General features: G+C 37.8%; 2 protein-coding genes across 3 annotated transcripts; one reads left to right on the top strand and one right to left on the bottom strand.

The window, feature by feature from the left end:
- The first annotated feature begins 1,622 nt into the window (after positions 1-1,622).
- On the top strand, positions 1,623-6,072 carry LOC121947717 (protein RD3). Its single transcript, XM_042492807.2, has 3 exons — positions 1,623-1,878; positions 2,794-3,101; positions 4,544-6,072. The coding sequence occupies exons 1-3, from the start codon at positions 1,873-1,875 to the stop codon at positions 4,914-4,916; spliced, it is 687 nt and encodes a 228-aa protein (XP_042348741.2). The 5' UTR covers positions 1,623-1,872; the 3' UTR covers positions 4,917-6,072.
- An 820-nt stretch (positions 6,073-6,892) lies between these two features.
- Positions 6,893-15,997, bottom strand: stx5a (syntaxin 5A). Of its 2 annotated transcripts, XM_042493369.2 has the most exons (12): positions 15,889-15,997; positions 15,178-15,410; positions 13,423-13,493; positions 12,944-12,999; positions 12,758-12,828; positions 12,504-12,620; positions 11,910-11,966; positions 11,714-11,795; positions 10,357-10,443; positions 10,105-10,208; positions 9,752-9,873; positions 6,893-8,214 (listed from the first exon to the last, which is right to left on the bottom strand). In XM_042493369.2, the coding sequence occupies exons 2-12, from the start codon at positions 15,238-15,240 to the stop codon at positions 8,055-8,057; spliced, it is 990 nt and encodes a 329-aa protein (XP_042349303.1). In that variant the 5' UTR covers positions 15,241-15,410; positions 15,889-15,997; the 3' UTR covers positions 6,893-8,054. The 2 variants fall into 2 exon arrangements, with proteins under 2 accessions (XP_042349303.1, XP_042349304.1); XM_042493370.2 differs by lacking the exon at positions 10,357-10,443.
- Positions 15,998-21,539: the final 5,542 nt, after the last annotated feature.

Here is a 21,539-nt window from a genome sequence, read left to right as displayed (position 1 = left end):
CGAAGTTGAAAAGATGATTTTTAAACTGTGCAGCTGTTTGTGTTCAACTGGTGCTTTGATTTTGCATGCTGTATTGTTTGTAAGAGTAATCCTTTGGGCTTTATCAAGTTGTTATTTTTAATCCTTGATTATTGTAGCACCTCTTGTGCTTTTTTGTTGTATTATTAATTATCAAATACATTCAATTAATTGATAAACACTGGCCGATCTCTTACAGTTCCCGTTTAGTCACAGCAGCATTTACTGTGGGAGGCAACTGTAATTAGATTATATTTGTCATTATAGTTGCTCATTCTTCCAGGTAGGCTCTGGATTTGAATGTAATCTGGGATTTGGTGGCTCAGTGCTGAGTGGTGCAGAAACCCAGGAACTAGCCTGCAGTCACCTTACAAACAAAACCACATGCTAGCCAGTGAGACAGACGAGTGAATTTAAATATGTGACAGGGAGAGATTACCTGGGTAGTTATGTAATGTTGGCCACAAGTGTCTGGTAATTACAGGTATGTCTGACAGATTATTGTCTAGGACCATTTTTAGACTTACACTGTTATTTTCAAGGGCAGTGCAGGGCGTAATGGCAATAGCCTAACAGTTTAAAACCAGAAGCTTTCATTACTGCAGAGGAATGTCTCTGTTGGACAGTGTGGAAGTACCTTTGAGCAAGACATTGTGTGAGCTTAAAACTTATTTCCAACTTTAATTTATAGTTTTAAAACTGGGAAACACGTTAAAAAGAAGTGTGGTCACAATGAATCCTTTGAAACCTGAAGTGACATAACTTTCCTTGTGCTGCATTTGAATGCCTTTCACACTTATTTAAACCTCTGAACCCTGAGCAAATTGGTTATTGCTTCTTTATTTTTTAAAAAAATGAAAAAAAGAAGCAATGAGCACTAAAAAAAGATTTTAAAAAAGTCTAAGGAAAAATTAGTTTAGGATTAATTAAGCTCCTTGTAATGTAACTAGTAGCCACCCATTTGTCTATGTCAGTTTTGGTCCAAAATCCTTGTCTACATAACTTTTTTTTTTTTCATTTTATTTTATTGTGTTTATGTATGTGATTAACCCCTCCCTTTTTGTATTTTTCCCCTGCCTATTTATTTGTTATGATTTTTTTATGAATTTATTTATTCATATTTTTAATTTTTAATTTCTTATTTATTTATTTACATGATTGAAAGGTCTTCATGTTCACTTGAATGTTTTTGCATTATCACATAAACCAATAAAAAGAGAATTACAAAAAAATGTTAAGCACCGTTTCCAAGTAATCTTTTACTTTTAAAAAATGTTTTATTTTATTTATTTATGTATTCATTTATTTGAAAAATTTAAGGTAATCTTCTTTGCAAATTTTTGGGTCATTTCCAGGCTGTCATTTCTTTTTCTATTTCTCATTGCCTTCTTCCCATGTTTTTGAAAGAATTGGGGCCAATTTGCTCAGGTTTTAAAGGGTTAAGCAACAATCCCATGCAAGCTCTGTAGCTGAATTTTGTCTCTCACACATACAAACTCATACTCCTCACCCAGGTGTATGCTCATGTGGGGTAAGCTCCTCTTGTCACTCGCTCTTTATTAATACAGGATTACATTTATTCTCAATCCCAAACTCACACACACACACACACACACACACTGTCCACGGGCTCCTCACAGAAGTATATGTCCTGTCTGCCAAGGACCGTCAAAGGTAGCAGGGCAGTCAGGACGCTGTGTGCCGTCAGCTGGAGTCTGAGGAGTTTTATCCCTTTTTGAATGTCAGGAGCCCATGGAGGCCTGCTGCTCGTCTGGCTGCTAACAGAAGCTTCACAGGACAACAGGTGGATTTCTGTCTGAGAATAAAACACTGCAGCTTTGTGACCCCAGTATCATGGCGGTAAGACAATAATTAAACTCTCATAGTAGCATTTAGAGTAAGAGAATAACAGCTGATGATATTGTTCTTCAAAAAAACATGGTTTGTGCACATATATACCTTTTTTTAAGAGACCTCGTACTGACAAGATTTATCTCGCAGGAAGGTTTCACAGTTTGTCAGAGGTTTCTGTCTGAATATGAGAGCTTAAATTCTCTAAAGATTGACAGTAGCTTTGATTAACCAAAAGATTTGATTAATTCATTTAAACTGACTCTTTGAATTATATTTAATCCCTTGAGACCTGGATTGACATCAGTTTACCTGTGCTGCGTTCAGACACCTTTCACAAGCTATTTGACTTTTTGAAGCCTGAGCCAATAGTTGTTGGGAATTTATTTTTCCAAAAACATGGGGGAAAATTACCAAGTAGGTCAAATTGCAAGAAATAAGTGAAAGGTGGTATGAATATTACCCCCAAAAACTGTTTTAAAAAGAGGGACAGATTGCTAGAAAAATATTTTTTCTTAAATAGGGAGAAATTTCCAGAAACCTATGTTTATAATTATAATAATTTTCTATTTACAATCATGTCACAGAAAAAAATGATTAAAATACAAAAAATAAATAGTTTTTTCAGAATTTTTAAAGGTCATTTTCTTGTTTTGTTTCTTATTTTTTATATTGTATTTCTTTATGTTTTCTTGCTTATTTTCAGTTAATTTTATTGCATTTGTTTTATTAATTTCTTGCTAATGTGCTCGTGGCCTTCTCCCCATGATTTAAAAAAAAATCAAACAAATCTGATCAGGTCTTTTAGGGTTAATCATCTCCAAATGTTTCCGACCTAAAATAATTATTAACCCCAAAATGGACCTCAAGTTACAAAAGATTTCTTTGCCATAATTCTCCACTAATTCTTCCCTTCTTTCGCAGATGTTTCCTTGGTCTGCTGTTTTCTCCCTTGAGCCCAAAGTTCCCGGCCAGCGCACCTCTGAGGAGTTAGTAACCAATACTCTGATGTTGGAGTTGGGGGCCATGGTGAAGCGAACTGAACGCATCCGTTTGGAAAGGGCAACAGAGGGTCGACGCCGCCGTCGCAGCTCCTCCTCCACAGCTGACTACAGCTGGTTGGCCACCGCACCGACCCCACAGCCCTACGAGCTGACACCCAACGACCTGCTGGAGCTGCAGGACCTGTGTGCCAAGATCCCTCCTGCACAGTGTGGCCCTTTGATCGTCAGGTGGGAGAGACAGAGAGAGACAGACAGAGACAGACAGACAGAGAGGGACAGACAGAGAGAGACAGACTAATGTAAATACAAATTAGCAGAAAAGAGAGAGATAACTGTTACTAAAACTGAGAGTGAGAGGTAGAGATGTGCAAAGAAATGCAGAGAAATAAGAGATTTAGAGCCACACATATGATAAGAGGCTAAAAGAAAGATACTCACTGTAAAATCTGACAAGATGATTATACTTTTAAAAAAAATCTAGGAAACCAATCACCCTGAAAGTAAATATAACAATTAGTCTTAATCTATGTGTTATGTTTATTTAAAATGTAGTTACATTTACTACATTTTGCGAAGTTGCTGCAACTTAAAAATGACAAGTTTGATTAAATCAGCTTCAGTAAACCAAATTGTCTGTGCTAGAATATATTGTATTCTGTTGGAAAACTAATCAATGATATTTGTATTCTTTTAAAAATGTTAACGAAACAGAACTCAGAACATTTTATGACGTCTAAGATGAGAATGTGATTCTCACATATCAGTGTTTGTTGGAGGGGCATGTGGTCACTTATTGTATTGTCTTTTTGATGACTGCTGGAGGACGACCGTACATGTGTTTTTTATTGTTTTTATGCTATTCTGTTGATTGTTCGGAGCTTGAGGATGCAAGACAAAATTCTGAGAAAACGGACAATAAAGTCTTCACATTGACCAAATTCTCTTTGTCAAGATCAAGTTAAGTCAGACTAATTTGGTTTACAGAGATTGCTAACATTTATAAAAGGTAATACAAGGTCATTTTTAAGTAGCAACAACTTCACAAAATTAAGTAAATAAAGCTACATACTGCTGATCAAATATAAACCAAGATTCTGTAACTGAATTGCATATTTCTCACCGTAACATGTTTTGGCTTACTGTTTAACTGTAAAAAAAAGATTCATCCAGCCGCCATTATTTCACACAATCACTCCACATTACATGAGGCGCACTGCATTCTGGTAGTTGTAGGTTTCTACCTCTTGAGCGAAAGCGTCCTTTTTCTCTGTTTTCCCTGACCATGTAGCATCAATTTCAAAAGTATTTGCATCTTTCTACTACGGCCTACTTTTATGTGAGGCTCTCTTTATATTGGGGAAATACTTCTTTGAGGGGTGAGAGGGTCCTTAAAGAGCTTTCACTATTTAAAAAAAAACAACAACACTTTAGTCTTTACACAGATTTATTCAACCATTTTTAATTAGTTATCTCACAAAATTTTTAGCATTAAAAAATTGAAACCTAACTTTTCAAGCCAGTCTTTTTGAAGGCCCCTTTCCGATTGGGGCCCTGGGTAATCGGTCCTACTTCTCCCCCCTCTATGGCATCCCTGGTCATTAAATTACTCTGGAAATATGTTATTGTGAATCAGGCTGGTCCTGATAATCACATGTATTCCTCTCCTGTAGATTCAGGAGGCTGGTGTCACAGATGGAGCCAGATGTTCATGAGGTTCCCCGGTTGTTTCGCTCGGTGCTACACGAGTTCATGGACGAGATGAACGGAAACGAAGAAATGCCAACACAGGAGCCCATCTTTGAGAAGCAGCAACGCAGCAAAAGCCTCTCTTTTGTTACTTTCCGCACCAAGTTCCGCACGGGTCAGTTCTTCAAAGGCAGCAGCATCCGAGGCTCCAGGGGGAACCTGCAGCAGCAGGTGGATTGGTCCGACGAGGAGGAGGACGGAGAAGGGGAGGAGGAGGCCATCAAGGCCCGGGCCAGGAAGGGAAGGAGCAGGAGCATGCCGGACATTAGCCCTATGGAGCAGAGCGCCCAGGGGTGAGAGAGGAGGGAGAGGAGGAGCACCTGGAGGGGCTGGGGAATTATGGAGTAAGAGAATATGGGAAACTGAGCACAAAATAGAGATGAGTCAGCATAAATAAAGGAAGGAGAGAAAAAACAGGGAACGTTGAGGAAGAAGGGAGAATTCAGTGAAAATGGGACAGAATAAATTTGAAAAACACCAATAAGTTCTCTTGTTTTTACTCATTTTGCCTCTTTAAAAAGGAGGGAAAAGTCTAATGATGAAAAATTCTTTCAAAAACACTGGGGGAAGACGTCAAGCTACTTAATAAGACATTGCCCAAAAATTAGTTAAAAACTTACAAGAAAATTACCTAAAAATAAGCAAAAACAAAAAGCAAAAAGCAAACGAGACAGTTACCAAGTTTTCTTTTTTTTACATTTTTATTTAATACGTTTAATTATATTTTTTCTGTAACATGATTTAAAATATGGACATTTTTTCCTGATTTTTGGACAATTTATAATAATCCTCCCCTCTTTTTTAGAACAATTTTTAGGTAAAACTTGTCGTTATTTGTGGGACATTCCTTGCAAAGTTTGTCACTGCTTTTTTTCCTGTGTTTGCAAAAGAATTCAAACCAATTTGGTCACTTTTCAAAGGGTCACATAGCTTGTACAAGCTGTCTGAACGCAGCACAAGAAAACTGATGTCAGTCTAAGTTTCAAAGGGTTAAGACTGAAACATGATTAGAATTTAGTTGTGCTGACAACAAACAAAGGCCCTGACACACCAAGCCATGCTGGTTGGATGTTGGTCATAGTATTTGTTGTTTTAATGTGCAGTTTTTCGGCTGAGACACAAGCAACATGAGGCAATGCAACAGTCGGCTTTCTTTGCCGTTAGTCCTCTGATGTTTGTTTGGTGTGTTTGGGCCTTAGAGACAATGATGATTTGAGCTAAATGCTAACGTCAGCATACTGACATGTTAATGTTCACTTTCTTAGTTTAGCATGTGCTAACATTTGCAAATTAACACTGAACACAAAGTACAGCTCAGTCTGATGGTAATGTCAATATAGCGAATGTGAGAGGATCACCACCCTCAGTAGGATACATTGTCTGTCTGTACAAAATGTCATGGAAATCCATCCAAAAGTTGTTAGATTCGGTTCAGTAAAATCTTAAAAACAAACAGTTCCTGCAAGTTCTCTCTGAACATCAGCTCCTGATGAGTCATACATGTGTCATGAACTTTCCCTTTAAAAACACGAGACAGAGCAGCTGTTTTTTGCACTAGATGGCAGCAAGTTCAGCTCAAATCTGCACGTTCAGCAGTCACACTGGCTCCAGGTCACCTGCTCGGTTAGCGGGTGCTCTCATAGTGTATCATCAACTAGAATAATCTGTGATCTTTTTGTATTATTGTAAATATATGTGTTTAGGGAAATGAATACATTATGTTGTCATACTTACATGTCGTTAAAACTGTTTTTTTCACAGAGGTGTTTTTGGTTTATGTATAGATATAGTTGTTAAAACATTTGAATATAAATGTGCCCATTTCCTTTCTACCAGCCGTGATGCTTTTCTACAAAAGGAATGAAACAAACAAGGACATATTTCGATTGAAGTTTGTCAGCAGGATTACAAAAAAACTGCCTGAAGGCTGCAGAGTGGGCAAAGATAGAACTCTCTAAATTTTGGTGCGGACACACTAATAATTTTTCACTTTCATCAACATTGCGAGGCAGGTCATTTGGTCTTGGCAGAAGTCTGCGCTCTTTGAGTGCCCTTCTAATTGTGACCAGGAATGTGTTTGTTAATATGTATGTCTGGGACCTGTAAATAAATATATATACATAAACTCACACACATCTTTCTGCTGTAAATATGTTGAACATGTCTCATAAAGCTGCTCAGCACTTCTCTGTTAGCTAGTCTTAGCCTCCCAGCACAGCTAATTATATCACTGCTTACTAATCCTCTTATCCAAATAAAATCTCATCCATGAATGCCAGCACCCCATTATCATTTTATTAATATGCACTTTGTTATATCATTATCACTATTTGCACTTTATACACTGAAGTCAAGGCATTTGGCTAAAAAAGAACAGACAGGGAAAAATATAGAAGAACGGTGGTTTCTTTTCTTCTTAAAAAGCATCCGTTAGATTATGAGAGGGAGAAACTACAACAGTGACGTCCAACCAGACACTTCAGGGAATCTGGCTGATTGCGTCATGAGTTCACAACCAGTTTAACCCCTTCATAAGCACTGATATCATGTTACTGGAATCATATTCAGATTCTTAGCTCGTACTGAAGTCTCTCTGCACCACTGAATGTGCAAGGTTTACACTTATTTAACCATTCAAACCTAATGGCTGGCAACCAAACAGTTTCATTTCAAACAGTAATTTTGTATAACTTTTCGTCACAATTTGTGTCTAAATTGCGCCAGCAAAAGTCCCTTCAACTGTCTGAAACTTCTTGTGCCTGCAGGACACAAAATGCTGGACCACAGTGAGTATCTTCACACTGTCACAGTTCTGTTTGAGTACCCATTTGGCAAATAAACTTTGAAAGCGTAACACAATATGACAGAATAAAAAAAAAAAAAAGTGAAGAATTGTTGATAAACAAGGGAAACAGTCATGCTCTTCAAAAATGCAAGTAAACTATCAAGCAAAATTATCTGAGAATAAACTCCAGTTCTGTTGTTTGGCTTTGAAATAATAACAATAATGTCAGACATGGGGTAAAGAAGAAAATTAAAAAGACAGTTTGCAGAATCAAACCATTAAATTATAGCCATTTTGATTAAATGTTTATGTATAATTGGTCAAAGTACAATATCGAGCAGTTTTTTGCTCGCTTTCTATACAAAGTTGGGATTTTAGATAATTTATTCTTTCATTTGGACAGAGTTCGACATCTTCATTCTTCACTGAATTGTAGAATTAAGATCAGGAGTCTGTGGCTTGGGAACAACTGGAAAGTCTGTATGAATGGAAAAGTCTTTATTAATCTGCGCGGCTCCCAAGCCTCCGTCAAAGTGTCCCTCTGATAGAGAAGTCCGTCCTTCAAATACCTCACTGGACGTGTCGTCTCAGTTCAGTTTTAGCTTACTTTACTTCACCTCATTCGATGTGCTTCTGCCCTCCTCTTTTCTTTAAGCGAAGAAGACAACAAAGATGATGAAGAAGACAACGAGGACGAGAAAGATCTTGATCATCAGCCAGCGGTTGGAGGAGACCGACTGGAAGTATTTGAGGATCTCTGTGTGGGCGGCCTCAACATTCAGCTGGGTGTCCTCCACGTTAGCGTCAATCCTGGAGGAAAAACACGAATTCAGTGAGACAAGACTTTTTAAAACAGATACAGATGATGCTGCCTGTAATCAGTCTTTAAATCAGTCAGTTCTGAAGGTAACTTTCAAGTTATGTGTAGTTCAGTATTTTCATATTCCAATATTTTCCTTAGTTTAGTATTTTAGCATCCCAAATTCTGCATGAATATTCTAGCAGCATTTCTTTCTTTGATTCCAGTTATCTAATCCCCGTTGCTTGTTTATTTAAAGAATAGCTTTACTGTGTGAAACATGTTAGTTTGCTTGCATGCAGAGCAGGTTGATCCCCTGTTATATCGTGGTAAACTGGGAGCTACAGCCGGCGTATTACTGGTATGAAACAAACTATTTAAGACGTGTTGAGTAATGAGCTCTAGAGAGATTTGTGGACAGAGCCAGGTTAGCGGTTTTCCTGTTTCCAATCTTTGTGCTCCTCTAATCTAGCCTGTTTGTATCTTCATATTTACAGTAAAGACATGAGAGTGAAATCAATGTTCTCGTCTAACTCTCTGGGAGGAAGAAGACATGGAATCTCTTAAGGCCACGAAATACCAATCTGACGCTCAGCCCTCATCGCTGCAGTGTGTCCCACACCGTTGGCCCTCGTCGACCCTTGTCTGCTTCATCCCGCCGATTTAATATGGTGAATGACATCACACCAATGTGGCACAGAGCGTACGCTTGTAGTTTGGTGTGTTCACCTACAACTTTTTGCCGAGACACATCGACATGAGGTGACACAGCACGTCCTTTCGTCATCGCTGGATCTCTGATGTCAGTTTGGTGTGTCTGGGCCCTTGTATCCTTTTTTCACCAAAATTAGTGTCTGTACACACACTTTTTTTTTTAAATACTGGAAAAACTGATATAAATAGGCAATAAGACTCCCACTTTCCCATTGCCAGTTGACCAGAGCTGTGTACACGGCTCTGCAGGAAATAAGTATGTTTTTTGTGTATGTTTGTGTTGTTTTAACTGGTGAGTCAAGTTCAACATCACAGACGGGCTGAAAACACTACAAGGCAGCAAGGAGGCCAGTGAAGATGTTGCGGTGGTTACTCCTATTTAAAAATGTCTTATTAAGTGTCTCTCTGCAACTCAGTGCAGAGTAACTTGGAACACTGTTCAAGCACTGCTTGAGTGGAGACAGATGGTATTTTCTGGCGGCATTACACTGGCATTGGGGTTAAATTTTAAAAAAAAATTAAATGAATAATTCCATCAATGTCGATGGAAGCTGATTGGAGCTTGGGCCAATAAACACCCATGACTCCTGTAGAGTAATTTGTCCCGGGAATGAATGCTGACTGTAACATTAAAGAAAAGAGTTAGATGTTAGAAAGTGTTAGTGTTTTTTTTGGTACAATGGCAAAGGGGCTTTAGTCGTCCTGAACAGTGCCCTGAAATGGCAAACTGCCATGTTTCCCAAAATGTCTATTCCTGACAAAGATCCCCTCATGTCCTTTGTTTCTGAGAGATCTCTGTCCTTTTCACTCCTTCTGTTTTTTTCTCCATCTTACCTCTGGATGGTCTCCTCTTGCTCCTTGACCATGTGTGCAAGCTGCTGGAATATAGAGCCCAGTTCCACGATGGTGCTCTCGATGTTCTGCATGGTGTCTGCACGGCTCTGGATGTATGAGTCCTGTAATCGCACAGACAGCAAGGGTTAATAAGCGCCATATTCGAGCTCATGAATGCAAAGTTTGTGATCAGATGTTAGTCTGATATTTCTACCAAGTTACAGTGGCAAAAAACACTACAGCTCATTAAAAAATGAACAATAACTGTTTTTTTTCTTTTTTTTGCTAATTAACTAGAAGCACACATTCCTCTCCACCTGCCTGACTTTGACAAATATACACCAGCAGTCTACCTGCTCATCAATAAGCTGGAGTTGCAAAGGATTGGTTTGAGAGTCCATATCGATGGCTACATCCCCCATACTCCTGGACTCATCCTGCATCAGGACCGAGCTCTCTGAGGGGAGACAAAAAGCAAAACACACACACACACATGTTCAATGAGCTCAGACAGAGATCCTCAATGGTAGAGAACAGAAAGAACAGCGGGCACATACAGTAGCTGGTTATACCCGCTGGGAGAGTCAAACGTTCCAGGGAAATACCTTTTAAATTTGAGGTTGTATTGCCCTGGTAACCATTGCGCGGCTCGCGAGCTGCATGCGGCTCCTGGGCCCCTTTTTTTCGGCTCCCTAAAATATTTTTTAATTTTTGCATTATAGACGACCAAATACAGTAATAATCATTCACAAGGACTTCGAGCAGTTCGCTATCACAACAGCTGATCGAAAAGTACACTGCCAGTCAAACGTTTCTGTACACCTGCGACATTTGTGGCTCAATTTCAACCAACTGGCTCAATGAAAAAAACCTAAAATCAGAAAATCTTAACAGGTGCCTGAAGAACTTTATGACAAAGATATATTTTTTGTAATTGAGCTCATCTTTACTTTACTGTGAGCAAATTTACCTCCACGAGTGTTCAAAAGATGTAAAACTTTCTTTTCACATACTGTTTCTGTTAAGCACTTCGATCAATATATTTCATTATAGTAGTCTGTCCGTTATTAAAGGCAGACACTCTGGACAGATCAACCAGTTACCTCTAGTCAGTTTTACTCTTATGCTGTCTGCTACAGGGGCCTAATTACAGCGATAATATTTCACTTTCAGTTAGATATAGGTTATTTCCAGTTACATTTGTAATTCACAAATCAGTTTGTCACCTATATTTTATTGTAGGATATCAACAGTGAGCACAATGTTTGAGGTTTTACCAAAAAGGCTGAAATATCGGCTGTTCATAAACATTTTACTGGCAGTGTAAATGCCCCCACAGGGGGCATCTTAACTCTTATTAATTAGAGGAAAACTTTTAGCCATTTCTTGAGCAAAAATGGTAAACTTAGCAGGAGCCAGACATGTCGAATATTGACTCAAAGCCAAAAGAATTACACAATAAAGGTGTGTTCACTCTAATACACTTTCCAAAACTACCGGCACAATTTTCATGTTGGATGAAAACATGAAGAGCAGGAAATGTTTTAGGTAACAACTGACTTCTAACATTTGAAAACATTTTTAGAGGAACGCTGATGACCAGGATATGATTTGTACTGCTGATAAGTTTATAAAAATAAGTGTGAAATAAGTGTGACCAAAATGTTATGTAGGGGAATTTTTAACTTTTAAACCCATGTCTTAACTACAACAAGAGATTATTTTTTGTTTGAAATCCTGCTGCTTGTTGGTGGTGACAAAGTTAAAACTGCATGAAGTGTTTCATCAGCACAAAATGTGTCTCAGGCAAAACTTTTCCCACACACAATAATCAGTGTAGAGTGAACACGCCCTCATGAAGCTACAACAGCATGCTGCCTTTACTTGCTGGTTCCATTTATTTAATGCGAGACCCGTGCAAAAATCACAGTGAGTGTGAAGCGAAGACAAGGATAAACTTACTGAAGTTGTTGGCCATTAAAGGAGAAGAAGAGACAGGGGGCTGGGAGAACTGCTCTCTCCTGCTGCGCTGCTGCTTCAGGTTCTGCAGAAAACATAAAAAAAATGATGGAGGAGGTGAACACGACTGAGATGAAACCTGATTCAAAACATTTTTAGTATTTCCTGCCTTTGAACGATAAAAATCAATGCTTCTTACCTCCGTTCTGACTTCTAGGACTGATTTAAAGTCATTGGACATTGAAGCCAGTTTGGACTGTGGATGACAAAAAAATACAGCGATGTTAAATAAAATGAAGCTGAATTCAGCTGTGCACATTTGTTAGTGCCAATGTGGGAAAAACAATTCTACATTTTTTTGATGCCGTTATACAGGAGATACAAAACCACAGATGTGTGTGCAGATTAACACTTGCATCAATTGCAGCTGTAGTCAATTTCTTTTTCAGTCCACTAAATTCAATTTTCTGCAATAAAAATGAGTGAAGAGAGACACTATGTCTCCAAAACCTTATCCTATAGGACAAAATGGATGTTGAAAAATGTGTCCTTTGGCAACATAATTTATAGTTGAAAAGGGTATTAAATCACAATATATGTTATCAGAATACTAAGCATTTGACAAAATGTTTAAAATTGCAATACTGTATTGTGATTTAAGTAATGTGGTAATATTGTATCATGGGGCCTAATGCACATACACAATATAGCATCAATTAGATCTTAATGAACAAACTGGTATATAAAGCGTATAAAAAAAATTTAAAAAACAATTAGACTTTAATGAACATACCTGTAGTGACACCACGATAGTGTTGGAGTGGGACTGGATGTGTCGGCCACCCGGAGCTCCGCGGGACCTCACCAAGTCCTGCAGCTGTGCTATCTGTTTGTTTAGACTGTTGATGTCCTAAAAACATAAACAAAGCAGAGTTTGAAAACAGGGTGTATAATTTAGCAAGATAGCAGAGGATCGTAGACAGCTGCTCATTTCATAAATTACGTTTGGAAAATCACATTTGGTGGGATGTTAACATTCCAACTCACTTGTTTAATGATGTACGTTAGCTCCTCGATCTCCACCGCCTTGTCGTCGAATAAAGATTTTCTTTTTGCCACTAAAACATCAAAAGGACAGCACAAAGAATCAGCATTTTGAATTATGTGACACACAAACACAAGGTTTGCAGAAGATTTTAAATTAGGTTAAAATGACATTAAAGCTACACTTACAAATAGTGAGCTTTTCCAATTTGGCAAATGTATTGCTCAAGTCTTTTCCAATTCTCCTGCAAGGAAACAAATACAAAGTTAGCTTTCTTTGTCATGCACATACTAAATGAGTACTCAAACATTTTGTAAATTACACTCATTTGCATTCTTACTGGGAGTTTGATTACATCAATTTATCTCTTTTCTCTGTGTCTCCCTGTTTGCAGTCTTTTTTATTCTGTCAGGCCAGTTATGATGTGGACTAATGTCGCCACTTAAAATTCATATGAACCTTTTCATTTTACTTATGGTAAGAAAATGAACACAATTTCTCTTTTTTTAGGTACAAAAGTGTGATAAAGATGCATTTTACATGCAAAAAGGATGAGGAGAATAATACTGTGTGAATACAAATAATGCAACCCCCAAAACCAACATAAAAGAGTACACTGAGCAAATGTTTAAGAAACACATGACAAAACAAACTTTGAGGAACTTACTTGGCCATAACTGTAAAGTCACTGCGCTGCCTGAGGGCGCTGAGAGTTGGTTTACTGGGCTGAACTCCATTCTGCCAGAAGAGGTGGAAAAGTCGAGAGTATGAGATAAACACTTTGAAAATGTGACTATAGAACTTCTTCACATTCAGGGGACGTCATCATTGATTTCAGTATTGTTGATTTGTTGAACATTAGAGTCAATTATTGATTTAAAATTCAAAATATTTCCTGATCACAAGCTTCCTTCCGTCAAGCAAAAATCTATATTTTTTATTTTGTAATTATGAGCACAGGTAGCTTGTTATTGTCTATCGGACAGAGAGGCTGATACCAATGTTGACATCTGAGAGTAAGGCTGAGCAATATATTGATATTATAAACATATCATTACATGAGCCTAGATATTGTGTTGGAGTATGGATGTTATACTGTAAGTCTTGTGCTTTCCTGGTTTAAGGCTACATTACAGTAAAGTGACATAATTTTCTTCATTTATCAGACTCTTGTAGCTCTTTTTTAAAGAGCTTGACTCTTTTTGACTGAAAGAAATGTTTAAATGGAAAATAAAATTAGATTTTTAAAAATTGTGACAATTAAGGCATTACAAATGCAAATTTAAGACTATTTAATGACTTTTAACACCTAATATTTTTCATTAAATTTAAAACTTTTAAGATTGTTTAAGGATCTGCAGTCATCCTGGTTGCTGATTGTTATTTTTTTACATTAAAAATAATGTTTTGGTGCCAGTTGCTGAGGGAAGACAAAAAACCCCACAATTTTAAGTTTAACTTGACTCAAACTGTACAAATAAAGGCAATTCTTGTATTTTTTTCTGCATGCATTTTTTGCCTTCAAATATCACTAATCAGGCAATTGCAGTTCCCTGCCTATGTGAAACCAAAACTAAATGCAGAAAGAAGTAAACAAGAAACCAAAAGTAACAAATTCGTCTGTGCTTCAAAAAAAAAAAAAAATCATTCTGACTGCTATTCATTTTTTATCCTAAAGTCTCTTTCTGACATACAGTACTGTGCAAAAGTCTTTCGCCACCACAGATTTGTTGTTTTAGCAAAGTTGCACTGAGGATATATATATTTGTTTATTTCAGACTATCTATTAAGATACTTACAAAGAATACAGAGAAGATGTGCAATGCCTTAAAACACAAAAAAGTGAGATCTCTGGATCTTTGTTGGGCAAATTATCTTGAAGTTTTCTTAAAAAATCTTCTGGTAAACAAGAAAATTGGTATTGTATATCTCATGATGAACCCAAAACAGTTCAAGAGATGCCGAGTGGAAAGGGAGGTCGACCAAATACTCGCAACTGAACCCTTCTGAATTTGCGTTTTTAACACTGTACGCTTTTCTCCTGTATTTTCTGGTTGTATTTTAGTAAAAACATTACTGAGAAATAAAAAATATATCTGATCATTATAACCTTGCTAAAATAACAAATTTAAGATGGCCTACGACTTTTGGAAAGTATTGTATTTTACAGAGCTGTAATGTGTACACCTTATCTCTCCCACATTGTGCAAAGTCATTAAATTTTGGAAAATCTGAACAGCAGGAGAAATTAAGCTGTGACCATCTTAATGTATGTTCTGTAGAAATAACTGCTGTCCAAGACATAATAATAAAGGAGAAAAAAACTGTGAAAACACATCCGTGTATTTATATTATAATACAGTTTGGGCAAATATCTGATAAACTGATCCCGTTATAATTGGGCTGTGATGTGCCAACATACCGGTCTGCCCTGGAGAGATTTACAGGCTGACTGGAACTCGAGTGTCCGGTCACGGCACGTCATCCTGCCGCCGGTAGAGGCTCACCAGCCCGCTGTAGACCACAAACCACCTGGGACTGCCGGGTCCTGATCCTGGGTGCTCGGTGTGATAGGTAAATATGTAGACCTCCCGGTGTGCGGACAAACTCACAGCCAAGGTGGGGTATCTTTCATAAACCTATGTACACACATGTCTGCGGTAACGAAAATAAAACGTGTCAAAACCATCAAACTCACAGGCTACAGCTTTATATTTAACTGATAAATAAACACGATTTACGGTTAGGTAACGTTAGTAAAAAGCCAGCCGGTACCGTTAGCTAGCAGCACGGCTCTCTGACACAAACAACACGACTAAGAGACCGACTAAATCAAAACAACCCGACAATAAATGACCAAAAGAAAGCCAAAACTCACAAATAAAGCGACAAGAGAGCTAAATAAAAGTAAAAGTGATACTGTGGAGCGGCTCTCGGTGTGAAGCTACAGGCCGCCCATCACGACACACAGCTGATCACGGCCTCACCGGCTAACCAGGCTAACGTTAGCTTCAGAAGCTACGCGGGCTGTACAAACGGTCCCTCCGGCTTTACCTCGGTATAATTCGACCTAAACTAAAAATGTGAGCTTCAATCTTATTTTAACAACACAAATCGATCGGTTCCAACTTACTTAAATCGATATTACATCATATTTCGGGAGCCCTCGATGTTTCTGGTAGAAACTAATCAGCGAGTTAAAGTTCCGATCCGGGTCGTTTCCGGCACTGACGTCACTGCCACGTCTACTTTAGCGAGGCGAAAAAATCCCCTGCAGGTATAGCGCGTGACCGCCAGGGCGCGCCACACCGCTTGTTTAATCAGAAACTAGAAAATGATTTATTGCCATGTATTTGATTTTCATTTATTTAGAACATGTAAAAAAAAAAATCATGCAAACAAGCAGAAAGCAGAAACAGTAATATTTACAGACAATGAAAACATGAAGCAAAACAAATGGTCAAACACACGATGACTTGGTTTACATATTCGAAAAGGAGTGAGACGTATACATTTATTTAATCCAACCCCTTCTCCATACATCATTGAATTTGAACTAACCAGCTTTCTTACTAATTTAAACCTATACTCTAATTAATAAAACATATGTATGATCCCACATAGGGTATCCAAAATCAAATATCAACAATGCTACATTAATATTTGCAATAAGACTAGGTGAGTTAAGGTTTTAACTTAAGCCTACAAGTAATTTGCCTTGGTTTTGGTTTATACACTAAACATACAAGGTACGAGTTACAAGGCAGATGTATTAAACATAGGTTAAAAAAATAAATTAAAAATTGTCCTTGATCCTGCTGCATCATTGGAGTTGAAGGATGAGTTGATTAAAATCACCAGCTACTATGAAAATTTCCTCTGGTTGCTTGGTTGTGTTGCTGCTGATGGCATCATTCAATTCCTGCAGTGTATTTTTTTGAGTCTTGTGTCCCGTCGGCTCTGACCATGGTCCGCCCATACAGTGCAATAGCTTGACCCGGGATGTTAGGGTTAACCATGTTTACAATAAACATAATATAAAGAAAATAAAAACATAATAATAAAAAATAGATAAATAATAGATAATAGATAAATAAATAACAAAAATAAGATACTGTAACACTCAAGAACTTAATATGAAATAGCCAAAGGACAATGAAAACTCTAAAGATACTTGAAAAAGTACTATAACATGACAAATATACACAATGTAGCTGTTAGCAGGCCTAAAGCAGCCTATATTATATCAGTTTCATGCTATTGTATAGTATACCTCAGTGGTTATACAACATTAATCTAACTGATATTAGAGATATGTCAGTAAATCACTAACAACTACAAAATATCACAATAAAGTCTAAAAATTATTTTCAGCGTGGTTCTTGATGTAAAGAATACAGCAGTCCAGGTGACTATAGAGGACATCCTATAAGCAGCAAAGTGATAAAATAAATACCTTAATCAAATCAAATAAATCACTCTGAGTCATAGAGCAAACAATAATTCTACACTTCCAAGTTCTCTTATACTTACACAGTCTATATCTTAACGCATAAAGATTTACCTTTTGATTTAGTATCCACATACAAAAAAATAGCTTGTCACTGCAGCAGTGTTCAATTTAAATAAAAAAAAAAGACATACTACAGATAAATAGTAATTAACAAGGCTTCTATATCCTGATGACAACTGGAAAAGAATAGGATATAAATATATAGAATATAAAAGCCTTTTAAACCCTGATGAAGACAGTTCAATGTGAAACGTGTTTAAGGCTTTTATAAAAAGACTATAAAAGTCTCTTAGGGGTTATAAAATGCTTTTATACCCTAATTAAGACTGTTTATAGGGTATATATGGCTTTTATACTCTATAGAGGACTGTTTAAGTTGAAACATTAAAGGCTTTGATACTAAAAGGTATCAAATGCTTTCATAGATTAGAAATAGCTTTTATACCCTGCTGAAGACTGTTTAAGTTGAATCATGTTTAAGCCTTTTATACTCTTGAGTATAAAGGCTTTTATAGTGTATAAAGGCCTTTATACCCTGATGAAGATTGCTCAAGTCATAACAAGCTGGTCATCCATGTATTAATAACGAACTCCGTACTTACTATCAAAGTACCTTGGATGCTGTTCAGACTGCAAATTACCATTGGCGTCTATATAAAATAAACTGGACAATCATCTTTTATTATTCTTACAGGATTTTACTTTTATCAGTGGATATATTTGAGTATCACAATAAGAGAATTACAAGCATGTTGGAGCCTAATGCTGGCACAAACATCAGATCACAGAGGAAATAGGAACAATTAACAGCAGAACTGTATGCTATTAAACCTATAATCAACAGAGGAACATGCAAGTGCACTTTTGGAATCATAAAAGGAACAAAAAGATCAATCGGTCATTTCAGACTGACGCCTGCTGCAATCAAAACTCAATGTGTCATTAGTGATGTTCTGTGAAATGAGAAGTGAACCTTTGAGTTAGAGGGAGTAGAGGAGGAATGAGCAGACAGGCAGACGGAGGACGTGATTGGCTGCTGCTTCAGGTGAGTCGACCTGCAGGTATGGTATGGACGTAGAGATAACATCCAGCAGGCTCTCTGATCTCCTCTCACTCCTACTGGTACCCACATCCTCCTCCTGACAGGATCGAGCACGTCCAGACCACAACTATGCCCTCGCCTTTTACTTGCTAGACCCTCAACCACAAAAAGCCCTCCACCCTCCCCCTCTGCCCTGCACCACCCCTCATCTACCTCTTCTACGCTCCCATCCACCTCTTATACCGCACTATAATCCACTAAACTTATCTCTGCCCTCTGAAACACATCCCTGTATGCCTTCACACATTATTCGATGCTTTCTTCTGATTTGCTCAACACAGACACAGAATACAGTTTCTCCTTTAAATGCTCCCTATTTGATTTTATCTTCTTTCTCCTAAGGCATTACATTTAATTGTTTAACTAAATCATATATATTATTAAACTGTTATTATTATTATTGCATTAAACTATTGTAAATTGGATGCTTCACTACATGCCACTACATACATTACTATAAATTTTGTTCAGACATGCATGTTCCCCAGAGGATGAATCATAATAACTTACGTGATCCCATGACTTTTCCTCTAGCGCCAACATGACGTTGACGGATTACAAATTACGAAAACTTTATCATCCACAAATGTGAAAATTTGCCTTCATTTTAATTACAAAATACATAAAAGACATGCCTTAGGAGCATAAAAACATAAAATAAAAACAACAGTAATACATTCCATGTAAAAAGTATAAAAATAGGTCATGAATCATCATGCTGTGCAAAAACCTCCAGCAAAGTCTCAGGAGCACCACCCCGTACCCCAGGTATGAGTCCCTGTATTATTTATCACCTTGACAGCACATGGGACAAAAGATTTGTTGTAGATATTTCTGTTGTAGATATAACGCCTCCCTGAGGGTAAGAGTTCAAATTCACTGTGTAGTGGATGAGAAGGGTCGTTAATAATTCTTTCAACTTTACTTCTAGTGAGTTATTCCTGCATGCCACACACTTAGATACTTTTGTGACTTCCCTATGACATTTGCGGTTTTGAGTGAATGTCTCAACAACTTTAGGTTGAACTGCCATGAAATCTTTCACACACCAGAGGCAGAGCAGGGAGAGGCTTCTGAGGCTGCTTTTCTCAAAAGTCCCATATCGTTTAAGTTTCTTAAAAACCTTCAATGTTGTGTCATTCAGATGATAATATAGGCCCATGCTGGTTATTCTATAATGCAATACCCTCAAGATATCTAATATAACTGTGTACATTTTCTTCTGTTGACCTAAAATTAAATTCAGAGTATTGAATACCACATTTACTTGCCATTGTTGGGTGTCCTTGACTTTTCCTTGACATTTATGATTAATGCTGCATTCCATTCAAAGTCAGAGGCTGGCATTTCCCAGATGAAATCTCTAGTTTCCCACTTCCAAGTAATCCAGGTGTGCAACATCAAAAGTAAAGAAAAAACTGCTGAATCAGACAAACAGGTCTGCAGTTCACAGAACAGAGCAGAGGACAGAGATGGAGGAAGCAGTGTACCCTGGTCGCTACGTACCAACCACGTACTGCTGTTGGCTGGTGGCTACATACCACCACCCAAAGGCTGACCTGACAGAAATGTCTCGAACAAACCAAAATATGATAAATAAAAATACAGGCAGATGGCAGAGTGCCTGCAGATACTGTCACCACCACACACTGAGAGCCGATCATAAAAATGATTGAGAGGCATTACTTTTGAGTGAGTATATAGGCTAGTGTTTGTGGGGGGGTTGGAAAATCCTCCATAGTAAGCCTTTAGAAATAACCTTTAAATAGTGTAATACAGTGTATATTTGTGTATTAATGCAAAACCATCTTTTTTTTACATACTGAATTATTAGATCTATATTGTATACATTGAAACAATAGTTTAACTAGGCTTATAAAGGTCATGCCAATAGAGCAAAATTGAATTTGGATAGTTATTTATTCTTTTACAAACCTCCTCATAAAGGCAGTGGTGTTCACACTAAACTCTCCACCCGTTGACTTTGAACATACTGTTTTTCCCATGTAGTATCAATGATGGTAAATCTTTATCAAGGTTGATGTCCTTCAGCGGACTGAGACAGACGAGGCCTGTGAATCCATGTTTCTGTTGCAGATAACACTGTTTGTTTGTTCTGTAAAATAAAATAAAAGTTCTTTGTGTTCACAAGAGATGTTAGGAAACACTCACTTTCCTGTCAGTTTAACAGAAAGCACCAAACACATGATTCCTCTTTACAGATTGAACTCAATCTCACTCAGTCTTTTGTCTGGCTCTTACACACACACACATGCACACACACATGCACACACACACACACACACACACACACACACACACACACACACACACACACACACACACACACACGCACACACACACACAGAGTGGTGCTGATACAATCAAACAAAACACACTTGCAGGCCAGATAGCGTCCAGTACCTGCTTCAACACAGCTGCTGCTACAAAAGCAGGGAGGACACCGTGGCTGGATTTATTAGAAAAACACTGAACGCAGAGAGAGCAAGGTGGAAAAATACAGGAAGTCCTGATACAAGTGCAAAGACTGAGAGGTACAGAGGGAGATGGATGAGGTGCAGTGGGATGGAGGGAGGCGGCTGGTTAAAAATGCACATAGGAAGTCAAATTAATGCATGAAAATGTAGAAGAACATACAGAGAAATCAGTCTGAGCAGTGTTACTGCTTCACCATTGTTATTCACCAGTACGAAGACATATTTTGGGAGTTTCTAGCGAGCGCTGAGCTGTAAAAAGCACATTTTGGAGTAAAGGCATCTTTTCTGTATCGTGATGGATGACTCACTGTGTCCTTTTCTCTTTCTCTCGCTCTCTGTCTCCCTAATCTTGCAGCTATATTTAGTTCTGGCATAATGCCCTTCCAGACAGATAGGTTGGCAGCAGCATTTAGCTCATCTTTCCTCTTCTCTCCTCTCTCATCCTCTCCTCTCTTCTTCACGCTCTGCAAGGAGTAATAAGGGCCAAATTAAACTGCTGCTAATACACACACCATCAATCATTATTATACGATAATACTGTCATGCAGGCTTATCAATTTATAACCAGTAATTGTGATACAAATAGGCATTAACCTATCACTCTTCCTTGGTCTAAAGTCTGCTCTGTAGTGTGTGATGATAATTAGGGGACAAATGAGGGCTGAACATCA

Source organism: Plectropomus leopardus, chromosome 8 (genome assembly GCF_026936395.1).
Source record: "Plectropomus leopardus strain MGB_pleo_1.0 chromosome 8, ASM2693639v1, whole genome shotgun sequence".
NCBI lineage: Eukaryota > Metazoa > Chordata > Actinopteri > Perciformes > Serranidae > Plectropomus > Plectropomus leopardus.
The sequence above is the reverse complement of the archived record's forward strand: the minus strand, read 5'-3'. Positions and strand labels throughout refer to the sequence as shown.